This window comes from Numenius arquata, chromosome 9 (assembly GCF_964106895.1).
Source record: "Numenius arquata chromosome 9, bNumArq3.hap1.1, whole genome shotgun sequence".
Classification (NCBI taxonomy): Eukaryota; Metazoa; Chordata; class Aves; order Charadriiformes; family Scolopacidae; genus Numenius; species Numenius arquata.
In genome coordinates this window covers 11,449,083-11,462,537 of record NC_133584.1, presented here as the reverse complement: position 1 = coordinate 11,462,537, position 13,455 = coordinate 11,449,083, and the positions used below count along the sequence as shown (strand labels likewise).

General features: G+C 58.2%; 1 protein-coding gene across 1 annotated transcript in view; it reads left to right on the top strand.

The window, feature by feature from the left end:
• Nucleotides 1-12,597: 12,597 nt before the first annotated feature.
• Nucleotides 12,598-13,455, top strand: part of PTMA (prothymosin alpha) — an 8,851-nt gene continuing 7,993 nt past the window's right edge. The window contains exon 1 of the mRNA XM_074153569.1: nt 12,598-12,759. Coding sequence (XP_074009670.1) covers nt 12,598-12,759 — 162 coding nt within the window. The remainder of the gene's footprint in view (nt 12,760-13,455) is intronic.

The following is a 13,455-nucleotide window of genomic DNA, read 5'->3' as shown; positions in this document are numbered from 1 at the left end:
TGGGGAGCAGAGCTGCCCCACGTGCTTGGAGCTGCAGCCCCACTCCATTAATCAGCACCAAATGTGCCTGTGTGTAAAGCAAACAGAGGGAAAGCCTTTGTCAGCCAACGGTGGCCGTCACTGCAGAAACAGTCAGAGAACCCTTTTCCCCTTAAAGTTTACTACTTTTACTACTAGCCTGGCCCGGAAGCCTTTATTGCTCCCGACGAAGCCAGGACTTTGGTCTAAAGCCAACCGAAGAGAAGCATCAGAAAACCTGTACCTGTATATATGAGCGTGCGTGCAGCTTTGTGTACGCATTCCTGCGTGTGTGGGTGCCTCTGTGTGTGTGTGTGTTGAGCATGCCGAGGGGTGTGAGCGTGGGTTTGGGTGGAGCGGGAGGCGCACCTCGCCCTCCCCGGCTGAGGGGAGCCAGGCGGGGGGCTGCTGCCGGCGGCCGCCGGCTCCCTCCCGCTGCCGGGAGGCTCGGGAAGGAGTGGGGGGGGAAAGTTCGGCGCTTCTGCAAACAGAGGCCTCTCTCAGAAATGCCGGCAGCCACTTCACGGGCAGGTTTGGAAAGGAGCTCGGCGCCCCGTTGCAGAGCTGGAAGGAAGCAGGCGGCTTCTGCAGGGAGCCTGTCACCTGGAGCTGCCCCCCCGAGTTCTTTGGTGGGTCCTCCTGCTGTGCCACGCACCCGTGCAACTCACAAACGCAGCTGGGAGCTCTTCGGAGAGCCCAGGTGAAGCTGTTTGGCGCTGACATCCACACACAGATGCGGGTCTGGTGGGTGCAGAGTGGCTCAGTGGGGCAGGGTGGGTGCTGGAGCTGCCCCCGGCAAACCCTCAGCCAAAATCCTGCTCTTGGTCTGCGTTGTGCCCCAGCCAGGATCGGGATGTCCCAACAACAGGGAGGTATGAAAAGGGCTGAGGCTGTCTGGAAGGGATGTTATCTTTGCTAATGCAGGTGGCAAAGCTCCCCCAGGTTCAGAGCATCATGACCATCGTCCTCCTGGCTCCAGCTGTCAGCCCTCTGCCAGCGGCAGGGCAGATGCCCGGTGGCTGTTGGCCAAAGGGTCACTCCTGCAGCTCAAGACCTTGGTCCTGCCGTGCATCCCGTGTGCTCAGTGGGAGACCCGAAGCCGGAGCACCCCGCAGGTCTGTGCTGCCCGATGGACACTGCATCGCCCGTTTCCCATCCTTGGGGTACTTTTCCCAGGACTGACACCCACCCACTCGTGCCCGTGGCAGGCAGAGGCACTCACCCGCGTTTCGTCTGCTGGTCCTGGCTGGCAAGGGGAGGCTGAAACCTGGCCTCCACCGCTGCTTGAGGCCCTCCCATGGCCCGCAGCGTCTGGAAGCTGTGGTAGGCATGCCTGCTGCACCAAGCGGCATTTCTGCAGGCGAGGAGGCCTTTGAGAGGCCAGGATAATGGCTAATAGTGCTGTTTTCCTCTGCTCTGCTTTCCTTCAAGTGAATTACCAGGGTCTTGCTGGGAATTATCCTGCCATTACCCAGCGCTCTGGGGAGCTGCCAGTGATTTACTTAACAGCAAACAACACAAAGAGCCGAACACGGCAGGAGCTACGCAACCAAACAAGCTGGGGAACGTGCAAGTGAAAGAAAAATGCTGTAACAGCAGCTGGGGTGCAGGGATCTGGCCGGGGCTGCCAGCCAGAGATGAGCACGAGGATGTCCCCAAGAGCCATGCTCCATTTGCACGTGGAGAAATGGAGCTGTTCTCCCCCATGGGCAGATTTGGTCCATGGTGTAGCTGAGTGTGATGGAAATGTCAAAGGGTGGTGGCCCCATGGTGCTGCGCCTGGCTGGCCAGGGAGGAGCTCATGGCTGCGGCATGGGAGGAAAATCCAGTCCTCCCTGCTCCTGGAGAGCCATGGGACTCGGGGATGGTCGGGAGGCTGTGAGCGCGACCACACACACCAAGACCCATCGAGAGCCTGCACAGGGGGTCCAGCAAGGACAGAGAGTCCCGAACCCCCCTTATTGCCTCTTTGCACCTTCCAGACTTTGTCCTTGTCACCCTTTATTGTCCCATGGGTGAGCACAGCCCTCGGACACCCACGGCCTGCCTTGTCCCAGCCACACTACTGCCTGTGACAGCCTCTGAGCCAAGGGACCACCATGGTGCGAGTCTGCCCAGGTCTGCTCCCCCATCCCTCCAGGAACCGCCCTCTGCACGCAAAAGGGTGCGGACACCCCTGCAGACATGTGTCACCCATGTGTGTCCCCACCACCTGCGCTGCAACCCTACCACAGCCTCTCACACTCACCATGTCCCCCCTCCCCTTGCACAGGCTGCCCCTCCACAGCCGCCACACACCCCCAAATCCCCCAGCACCCACATGGACCCTCTTGTCCTCCCGCCCCGTTCCCGCACAGGTCGGCACACACATACTCTCCTCTTGACACTTTACAGGCGCCGGGTGAAGGAGGGGCTCCGTCGAGTGCTAGAAAGTTGTTCCTCCTCTGCGCTGGGAGCAACCACATTACTCACGAGTCCCTTTTTAGTGCGGGTATGTGTTTCCCCCCTTCCATCTCCAGTCCATTAGCTACTATGGAAACAACATGTCATTGCCCGGAGGTGGAGTTCAGCCACAGCCAAAACAGCCGAGGATAAATTCCAGCACCCAAATTCACATCCTGGGGCAAAGCCCACACAGCTCAGCCGGGGAACGGGAGTGGAATCCCGGCCATGCTAAAGGAGCAGATCCGGCGAGGACCCCTTTGTCCCAGCCGGGGTGGAAACAGCATGGCTGGGGAAGGCCGAGGTGATTTACTCTTCCGGAGCCCGACCGAGGGCGTGCGAGTGGCGTGGAGATAAACAGCAGATCCGCAGGGCCTCATTTCCGCTCCGGCCGGCGGCTCCCGCTGATGTGCTGGGGGCGGCCACCGCAGCGGGGGGGGGGCCACGAGGGAACCCCACTACCCCCTGCACAGCCAGAATCGGTTCGACCCAGGGGCACCTGGCACAAGGATGCAGTGGAAGGGTGTAGCATCCCTTGAATTCATCCCTGTGGGCTGACCTCCAAGCACTCAGAACCATCCTGCTCCCCTGCCTCCCCACCGTCCCCTCCTCCCAATGGGTTTTCGGAGCATCGTGTGTGCCGAAGCCTCCCTGGCTTGGGGGTGGTGGTGGTGCAAAGTCCCTGCTGCTGTGGCCTTGGGAAGGTTTGTCCCCTTGGGAGATGGCACATGTCAGAGGTGACAGGGCGAGGGCTGCACCAAGCTCAGCACGTGCCGAGCGGTCTTGTCCCCCAGAAGCACCTTTCAGTCCTGCTTGCTCCTGCCTCCCCCATGTCCTTTCAAAGCTGCTGGGTCCTGCTGCAGGCGAGCAGTGGCAAGGGGAGCACTGCGGGGTGACCAAACCATGTCCCCGCACCCGGAGTCAGCTGGATCTGGGGAGGGACCATCAGTGTCCCAACGCCTGTCTGGCTCCCTGCGTGGGGAGCCGTCCCTATGGAGGGGCAGGAACTGTAGGGATCCAAGGGAGTCGTAGTTTAGTGTGGCTGCTCCTTGCCATATCTCCTAGGGACTCTGGGGACAAGGAGGGCAAGCAGGGATGGTGGCATGTCCTGCCTAGAGGCTTTCCTAGCCAGGGTGAATCCTGGCCCCAGTCTCCCCTGGTAGACGGAAAATGATGGAGGTAGGAAGCAAAGACCTTGGAAGGAGGAACTTTCCTTGGTGGCAGCCAGCAGACCGTGATGGGGCTGTCCCACCCTGCGCTGGGGCTGCCCTCCCAGCCTGGACTGCCCAGGAAGTGCCATGTCCCACTCCGGTGGCTTTGCCACCCTGCAGTGCCAGTGCCTGGGGACAGCAGTATTACATAGGGTGGGGAAGAATTACCCCAGTGCCTCCGACAGCTCACCTAGAGATGGGCACCGGAGCCAGCTCTGGCCCTAGCTCAGACCTTCCCTCCCTTCCCCAGCTTCTCCAGGAGACGGAGCAGGAAAAACTGTTAGTCCCTGGGGCAGCCTGGGAGTGATCCACCAGCTTCCGAGTTGGAGCAGTGACCTGCATAAGTGCCTGCCTGGATTGAGGCCAGTGGGAGCCTACTCTGGCCATGAGGCTCCCTTGGTGGAGGGAGAGAGGGAGGGAGGGAGAGACCGGAGGTGACCGGGGATGCCTTTCCAAAGCAGGCAGAGAAATTGCCCATCAGCAAGGCTTCTCTGCAAAGAGGCGAGCACCGTCTCTGAGAAATAATGGAACAAACGTTGGGAGGAGGAAAAAAATATAATGCAGGTTTCTAGAGCAGGGATTTTCAACCTGTTCTGCTTTGCTGATCTCCAAAAATATCCCACCAGAGATGCGAGTTCCTTTGTAGCAAACCCACACCACCTGGCAAGACACTTGCTGGCCGCAGTTACCCTTCCTTAAAAGCAGTCCACGGAGCCACGGGGATCCCCCAGCCACGAAAGCTGCAGCTCTCGAGGGCGCTGGAAACACATAACACACCAGGCTGGTTTACCCATGTGGAGCCCCACGGAGCAGATTGCAGCCCCAAAACCCCAGCCCTTGCAAGAGCAATGCTGGCCCCGCATCCACTAGGGAAGGGGCAGGAGGGCACCCCATGAAGCTGGGAGAAGCTGAGGTGCACCCCCAGGGATGAGCAGCACTGGGAAAATTGCAGATTTGAAACCTCGCTTCAGCCGTGGTGCTCGGTGTAGATTCTCTGGTGATTAATAAAAGGCCCGAGTTTGCAGTGGTCAGTCTCTTGGGGGGTGCTACTGAGCGTCCCCCCTCTGCTTAGCCATTTGTTTCCAGGACACTTGCAAGAAGATCTAGAATCTCCCCTTCACCTCCCCATCACATTTGTTTAAAATTAATCCCATAGGTTTGCAACAATTAGAAGGGAACGGGCAGCAAAAATGGAAGGAAAGCTCCCTTGCTTTGGAAACCAATGTGGAAAGTAGCTAGAAAAAATGCTGGGGCAGGTGGGAAGGTGGAAAGGAGAGAAAAAGTAGGAAGAGAGCGATCCTGCTCCTAAAAGAGGAGGTTGAAATATCCCTCCTCTCTGAAATCTTCAGGTGTCTCCTGAAGTAGAATGCCTGAGCATCCTGGCTTAGTGGGGAACAGTCCTGAGAAACAGATTGGTCCCGATGTCCCAAATCACATCCTTGTCATGGATCTGAGAAATGGCACCCAAGAAAATCACTTCCAGGCAGGGATCTTCCCTGTGTTCCCATCCTGGGGTTAGGGGTCTGAACACAGCCCCCATCAGCTCTGCAGCTGAGCTGTGTGACACAGGGGACACGCACCCATCTGTGACCCCACGGGCATGGCATTTCACCCCACACCCCCTTTGCCTCTGCCTTTAGTCACTCTGATGTAAGGAGCACCCTTATAACACACCTCTCAGATCAGACCTTCCTCTCCAACTCCGCACAGCCATGGGACGATTTGGCCAAATGACGTGGTTGAAGATCAACCTCCCTCTAAAAAAAATACCCACCCCAGCAGGATTTGTTTCCAGCCTGCTCCGTTCCCTGCCCTGACTCTCGTTGCACAAGGAGGGAGTGAGGCCACTCACCGGGCAGGGCTGGACGGCTCCTTTTGGCAGCGGCACAGATTTCGATCGGCTTGAAGCAATCGTGAAACTGCAGCCTGAACTTCCAGTGACTCACCCGGCGAAGGGAAACTTCCTGGCTTGTGTGTTTGAGCATTTCTGGAAAAACGGCTATATTTGGCATGGAAAATAGGAAGGATTCCTCCGGCCGCTTGAAATGGGAGCAGCAGAAATGACTCAATGGGCAGTTTAAGAGCGACGAAGAAGGGTCCTCTCTAAATTATTCATTGCCATTCTCCACGTTGTGTGTTTTGCCCACAACAGGTTTAACGGTGTCTGCACACAGGATGGTCCAGGCTCCGCCAGGAAGATGCGTGATTTATTGCTCCGACAGCAACCCCGCCAATGCACGTTGGCTGTGTGTTATTGACTACGGACATTATGGGCTGCTTCCCATCTGTTTACCAACAAATACTGCTCCTAAAGGTATGGCATTGTGCTTATCGCTACACGTTGACCCAGCGTGAAAAATCTGCCAATTTTTATTTTCATGACATCAGTAGCTAGAAATGCTTTTCTTGCCAGCTTCAAACACTTTCAACTGTTTCATCTAGTATACTGGGGAAAAAAAAAAAGAAGGAACAGCTCTTCCGCAAATTACTGAAATTGGCAGAGGGGGGGCTATTTCTGAGGATTTGAAATGGATTCTTCTCTCCTTTTTTTATTATTTTTTTTTAATACTTGTCCAAATGGTTATTCAAATAGCTTGTTCATTAAACTCTTGAGCTGGTAAATGAAAATATTCATTTTCAGATCATAACAGCATCACCTAAAAGAAAAAAAAAAAGTGAATAAATCCCAAGAAAGAAAAATATCAACAACTTTTCATGAAAAATCTGTTAAAAGGAAAGAGGGGGCAGCAAGCATTTTCCATTGGGTGAAATGCCAACCAGCTCCTGGTTAGCATATATTAAATCAAATATTCAATTTGGTCATGCACTGCTTTTATTGGTGGATTAAATATCGACAAATATGTCTAGCGCAGGGAGATGCTTCACGCTGCAACCTGGCAAATCCCGCGGCAGCTCTGCATCAGTGTTTCAGGTAGGAAAACCTCTTCCTCCCGTCACTGAGACCCGTCACGCGAGGCTGATGCCCAGGATCCACATGGCCACAGCCATCGCACGGGGGCTACCCCTCTTGCCTTGTGACCCCCCGATACTTGGTGTGGCTGTGCCAGCAGTGACTGGCCCCTCTATCCTGATGCTCCTACCCTGAGCAGGAATGGGGCCGTGGGGCAGTGACCCTCTCCCAGCTGCCGGGGTTTTGGAGCTGAGGGACTTCCAGTGGCAAGCAGGACCATTGGATTTAATTCCGTCCAATTTTATGCTGAATTTATCCCGTTGCTTTTCTCCTGTAAATTTTAAAGCCATTTTCCATGCTCCCACAGCAAGGAGGTCACAGCTATGGCAGAAAAACTGTCCCTTTCGCTGGTGTGGAGCTTGCTGCTTTCTGGTGGCCCCACGCTCTAGTACAGGGAAGAGCTGGGTACCCACCTGGATTTCGCAGGCTTTTTTCCTCCTCGCGCTCAGCCTGCTTTTTCTGAGGGTGCTGCTCAGTGAGAACCACCCCATGCAGGAGGGTTTCAACCTGGAAGCGGCTGCCTCCTTTCCCCCCAGCTCCTCCCTGCCTGGCTGGAAGATAGCCAGTCCCTCCAGCACTCCGGCAGCCAGGGAGCAAGCTGGGAGGTGAGGCAAGAGGAGGAGCGCTCTCATCTCCGGCACCCCACATCTTCAGGCCACCAGAAGGCCCAGGAAGGAGTGAGACACGTTGGCATTGTATCAGAGAGAAGGGGCTTGCCCAGCGCTCTGCTTTGCCTCTCCCATGCTGCCCCTGGAGGTTCAGTAGCTGCTCGAGACTTCTGGCCCATCAATTATTTAATTCCCTCCAGCCATGTGGTCTTCAGCCCCGAGTGCTCGTCTCCTGCGAATGCACAAGCCTGCAAGTGGGGGAAGTGGGGTTGGGCAGGGGGATGCGGAGCCAGGGCTGGGCAGAGGACCCCGACTGGGAAGCAACACAGGGGCACGGGGGGGACAGGTCCCACCAGACGAAGCATTGAGCTGACCTTCAGCCGGCATCTTCTCACCCAGCCGCACGTCAGCTGGAGGTGTGGGTTCTTCTTCCGATCTCCCGGGATAACCACAGGCAAATCACCTCCCTGCTTCGTGCCTCACTTTCCCCACCTGTAAAATGGGGCCAAAGATTTCACAACCAGTGCAAGCTTCAGTGGCACCCACCGCCCGCCACCGCCGCAGCACACAAACGGGTGTACGAGATGGTGTTTTGCAATAAAACAAGAGCTTGGCTCTCGCCCCTGCTCGCGTGGGCTACACCAGCATGGATGTGTCTCTAGGGGCTTGCTTAAGGCTGGTGGTCCCTGTTTGTCGCCGCTGCCCGTGCCGTCTCAAGCCAAAGTGGCACGGCACGGCACGGCACAGCATGGCGGGCGCTGCCGGGTAGGCAGGACAAGCCGTGACACGCGGGCGGGCAGGCAGGCAGGCAGGCGGCTGGAGCCGGGTAGGTGTGTCGCTGTTACCCAATAAATAACTCAAGCCCTACAGCAGCCCATTGTAATTAGAGGGGCCCCGCGCAGATTGAAAACGAAGAAGAAGGAGGGGAAAAAAAGGAAATCAAGGTTCAGTCTTCCCCAGGAGGTAGCGCTCCACGGGGGAAGCGATAGAGGGGAGCGGTGATTTATATCTCTCCAGAGGAATTCTCCTTTCCAGGGCCGCCCCAGGCGCCGAACTGCCGCCAGGTTCAGCCGAGTTTCTCATCTGAATATGCATGAGCCAGTAATTAATTCTCTCTGATACTGATCCAGATTTGGGGTTGGTTTTGTGAGTGTGTGCGTGCGCGTTGTGTGTCTGTCTTCTCCCAGGTATGCCAACGCGGCAAGGAGGGATGAGACGAAGGAGCAGTGGCTCTCCATGCGGTTGTCCCTGCAGAATGACATCCATCAATGCCCCATGGCCAGCTGGGGGCAGGAGGGTGGCCCCCGGTTGGGTGGGGACCTCTGTGGAGTGGCTCTGGAGGGTGTCCTGCTGGGGACAGCAGGAAGAAGGGGGACGGAGAGCAGGACATGGTTGGGGTCGCGTGCCTGGGGCTGGCCACACCATGCAGCAATCCCTGCCGCGGCACGCATCCAGCCTTGGGCACCTGCAGGGGGCTGTTTTCCCTCCTCCAGAGGACATTGCAAAGACCTTGTGTTTGTAAAGCGCTGGGAGAAGCAGGGAGGGAAGAGAATCTGGCCTCGCCTCCTCCCTCCCACCTTCCTCTCTCCTTTTAAATCTCTTCCGCGCATCACTTTTAGCAGTGGGATGGGAGCCCCGAGGAGCGAAACCACGTCTCTGGCCCAAGGCCCAGGCCCGGGGCAGGGTGTGGGTGTGTGTAATCTCCGTGTGATAGGCCCTTGGCCTGAGTCTGATCCACAGCGTTGTTCACTCAGGCTCATAGTCACAACCAGCCTTCAAACTGGAGGAAAAAAAAAAAAAAAACAAACAGAAAACTCACTAAAAGAGGGAAACAACTGTTTTCCAGCTTCACCAAGCCCACACCCTGGGGCACAGGTCTCTTCCCTCTGCCTTGGGGGCAGGTTGCCCCGATGCCCTCCTCACCCTTTGCTTGAGAGAAAGGCAATAATCAGCTTTGATGCCTTTAAACCCAGCCGTGGGGCTCTGGCAGCCTGCCAGGGGCAAGCCAGGGTCGTCCTGGCACGCAGGCAGGGAAGGACAGGGATCTGAGCACTGGCTCCTGGGCCATAGCATCACCAGCGCTGGCCCTCAGCGTCCAGGGAAGTGATGTTGGCTCCCATCCTCCTAAAAAAGCCAGCATCCCAAACCAGAGGCTTCCCTTGTCCCCCCCGTCGTGTCCCCACCCCGCCTATAAGCAGGTGCAGGATTAGCAGCAGCACTGGGGTGTATTGCTGTCATCAACCTGGCCCTGGCTCCTGCCAGCACCCAGCCGAGGGAGGCAGAAAAGGGTGTTCCCTTGCCACCACCTCTTGGCCAGCTGGGACTGTGGCTTCCTGGAGCCACGGAGAAATCAGTGAGCATCTTGGACATCAAGGGACCGTGGTGTCATTTCCTGCTGGGGTCAGGGGACCTGGAGAGGTCACTCTTCCTTTCCCGTATCTTCCAGTCATGGGGGATAACCCCCACTAGAAAGCTGTCCTCACCCCAGGGCTCTGCACGGAGGCCCGAGGGAGATGCTGGCAGGATGGTACCACGTCCTGCCCTCCACATCCTGCTCTGGGTGCCAGACTCCCTACATCCCTCGGAGGGATCCCTGCAAATGTCTCCAGGCTCAGTGAGCAGTGGGCTGGGAAAGGCCGGTGAGTCAGAGCCCCATTTTGCAACGCAGGGGCCAGAACGCGTGTTGGAGCAGGGATGGCCGTGAGCTGAAGTGTGGGGCCCGCCTGGGCCTTTTGCAATCCTCTGGGGAAAGGCAAAGTCAGTGTCTCTATCCCTTAATTAACACGCGCCACAGGGACCCGCTCCCTCCTGATTACGTGGTTCGCGGGGATGGATGGAGGAGCAGCAGCCTGGGACGTGGGGAGGAGGGCAGCCTCATCAGCCCATCCCTGTGCTGGTGCTGTCCAAGCGCAGCCTCTGCCTCCTGTGGTGAGGTCTCAGCCTTGTCCAAAGACGCTTTTTGGCCCCATGAGCTGGTCCCAGTGCTCTACACACCTCCACTCCCCTCACTGTGAGCACACACGAAGCTCCTTTCCACCTCCCCATCGCCCTCCAGCCCCTCCAGCAGTGCTCCTTCCAGGCCCCACACAGCAAACGTCCACAAAGCCATGGCCCCCCGCGTGCAACCCTTGCCCATCAAGGAACAGCAGGTGACACAGCCAGGATGTCATCTCTGCTGGCTTCATGTCCCGCATCACCAGCCTGACCTAGAAACACTACCACGTCTCGTGCACCGGAGCCCAGGGATGCTGCAGGCTCATCCCTCTGTTTTTTCCAGAGCGGCTGAGTGACAGTCGCCCCTCCCCTGCCTCTCCGAAGAGCGTAATGAGAATTTCCTCCGAGGAGCAGCTTGCCACGATGAAATAATCGCCCGAGCAGCAGGATCTTCGCCGGGGATTAGAGAGGCTGCTACTTGCTGAGCCAGGGAAACGGCCAACGAGGAGGGAAAACTCCTACCGCCTCCCCCGGCACCTTGGCTCCTTTGCCAAAGTGATCGCTGGCCACAGACGGAGCGAGGTCCCAGGCAGAGCTCAGCCCTGGAAACTTCTGTCCCCGATGCTCGGGCACTTTTGCAAAGTCCCCTTCCACCCTCCTCCTCCTCCCGCTGATCCCTGCAGAGCCGCTCCCCAGCCCTGGCTGCCGGGAGGGGTGGAGAAGAGGTAAAAGCAGCAGCTGCCTTTTACAGGCAACAGTTTTTTTCTTGTTGTTGTTTCTTTTTGGACTGCTGAGGCATAAAAAGCTGAGCTGAGCCTGTTTCTTCTCTCTGCCTTACGCGCAGGAGCATTCACCAGCCGGGTTATCCCGCCGCACGGATGGACGACAGCAAGGGCTATACATGGATTTCCGACGCAGAGTGGTTTAAGGCAGTTTTGCTTCCACTCCAGGCTCAGTTGTTTTTCTTTTTCTCTCCCCGCTCTCTCTCTCTCTTTCTGTCTTCTGTGGGATCCTGGTGTGACCATCCCTTGAGGATTCCTGATTTTCTTCCCCAAATATCCCACGTCTTTTTTTTTTTTTTTTCTTTTTTTAACTGTTCGTGCAACGTGGGAACCCCAAGCCCAAAGGCACATCCCTGGTTTGAGGAGAAGGCATACGTTAAAGCCAAGTTCTAGCAGAAGTGCTTTATTTTAGGGCTGGGCTTGAGTGGTTGGGTTTGTTTTTTTTTTTTTTTTCTCTCTTTCCTCTTTCGGACGCTTTTAGAGACTCACCGTCCACCAGCCCTAGGCTCGACTGTAGCAGAGGGCGCTGCTGCCTCCAGCCCAGCTACCAACCTGCCCCAAACCCACAGCTGCTGTTGAGTGCCATCTCGGGGAATAGACATCAGCTGCCCTTGGCTCCATCACACCGAGCGAGAGGCGTTGCCAGCAGCGACCAGAAATCCCAGTTTCTACAGCCCTGTTCTCCTTCCCCCCCACCCCGAAGCACATGGGGAGGCTCTCACCTGGCCCCGACGCCAGGTCAGAGCGGGACACCCAACATGAGAAATTCCTTGTCCTCAAAAGGCCCCTCCCGACTTAATACCGGGTGCCCGAAAGCCCTGATGCAAAGCGAGAGTTTCTGGTGGGCTCACAGCCGGTGAGACAGCCCCTGGGGCAAATGAACAGCAGGAACAGGGGATGGAAACCCCTGCAGAAGGTCAGTTGGAGGGTCAGTGGCCAGGTCAGTGGCCAACAGGGTCTCAGCCACCACTGTGCTTCCCGCTCCCACCACAGGCACACTCCCCCCCCCCCCCCCCCACCATGGTCATCACCTCAGGGCTGCTCCCACACAGGGCAGGACGCCGAGGCTGAGGAGAAAAGTGCTCTGTGGTGCAACCAGGCACAGACCAGCTTGTTTGTGGTGCCACTATGATTTGCGTGAGGGCCGTTTTGCGCTGGAAACGGCACCCTGTTGGCCTCGGTGCTCAGCCGCTGGGCGCGTGTGGGGACAGGGCGAGGGAGGCGGGCGCCATGATGCCTCGTGCCGCGACGCCCGGTGCCAGGCGATGCAAGGGCTACCATGGCTTCTCCGCAGCTCTCCTGAAGCTGTGGCGGGGGGAGCGGGGGGGGGCAGCCCGCCTCCCAGCAGCCGGGAGAAGCGCACCCTCTTCCCACGGCAGCCCCCGGGGGGTGTCGCGCCCCTGCAGGGTGCCCCATACCCCCCGCGGGGCGGCCACAGCTCCGTTCTTACGCTCCCCTCCGCGCCCGCTCCGGGTTTTCAAAACCACTCCGCTGTAGACAGACAGGCGCTTCAGCCAATAAGAAGCCGCAAAGCGTCAGCACTGAGTTCGCTCAGCGCTGCCGGCCAATCCGCATCGCTCGATCCCTATATCCCGCCTTCCGAGGAGAGGCTGTGCCTCGGCCTGACGGCCATGTTGAGTGTGGCAGACGTGCGGCTCCGTCTGGGGGCCCCTCTCCTGGCCCCCTCGCCTTTTCCTTCGCACTCTCCGCACCGGGATGCGCTTACGGGCGGCGCTCCCTCGCTCACGGGGCCGTTGCGGGCCGCGGAGCGGCTCCCGATAGGCGGCAAAACCGTGTGGTTGCCTCACGAAGTGCTCTCGGCGCCATCTTGAGTGTGGCAGAGCCCCCTCGCTCGCTGAGCCGGTCCCCCGTTACCCCACGGTGGCGGGGGCAGAGCCGGGGGGGGGGGGAAGACAGGGGTGGCCCCGGTGCCTGCGGGAGGGGGGCTGCGGCCCGGTGTAACGGCGGGCTGCGGAGGGAGGAATGGGGGGAAGCCCCCGAGCCGTGAGCTGGCGAAAGGCGGGGGGGAAGGGGCGGTGAGGCGGCCTGGGTGTTGTTTTTTTGGTTTTTGTATTTGTTTTGTTTTGTTTTTAATTGTAAAATAAGCAAATGGATGGGAATCCCGCATTTCTGCGCGCCGGCGGTCGGCCGGCACCCCCGGCGGTCTAGGCCGGCCGCCCTTCCCCCGCTCCGCTCCCCCCGGAGGCGGCGGTTGTTGTTGTTGTTGTGGCAAAAGTTTCCGCGGGGCTGAGAGAAACACGGCGCAGGTTGCGCGGGTGGGAGGACGTGGGGGGGGGGGGACGGGGGGGACGGGAGACGGGTTACCCCGGCGGCGACCACCGCGGAACCGGGGCTCCCCCCATCACCGTCCTCCCCGGGAGCGGGGGGGGGATGGGAGGGCAGCGCCGGTTCTCCCGCATTACTATTATTATTTTTTTTTTGGTAATTCTTATTATTTTTCCTCCCGCCCCTCCGCAGGCATGCGGGCT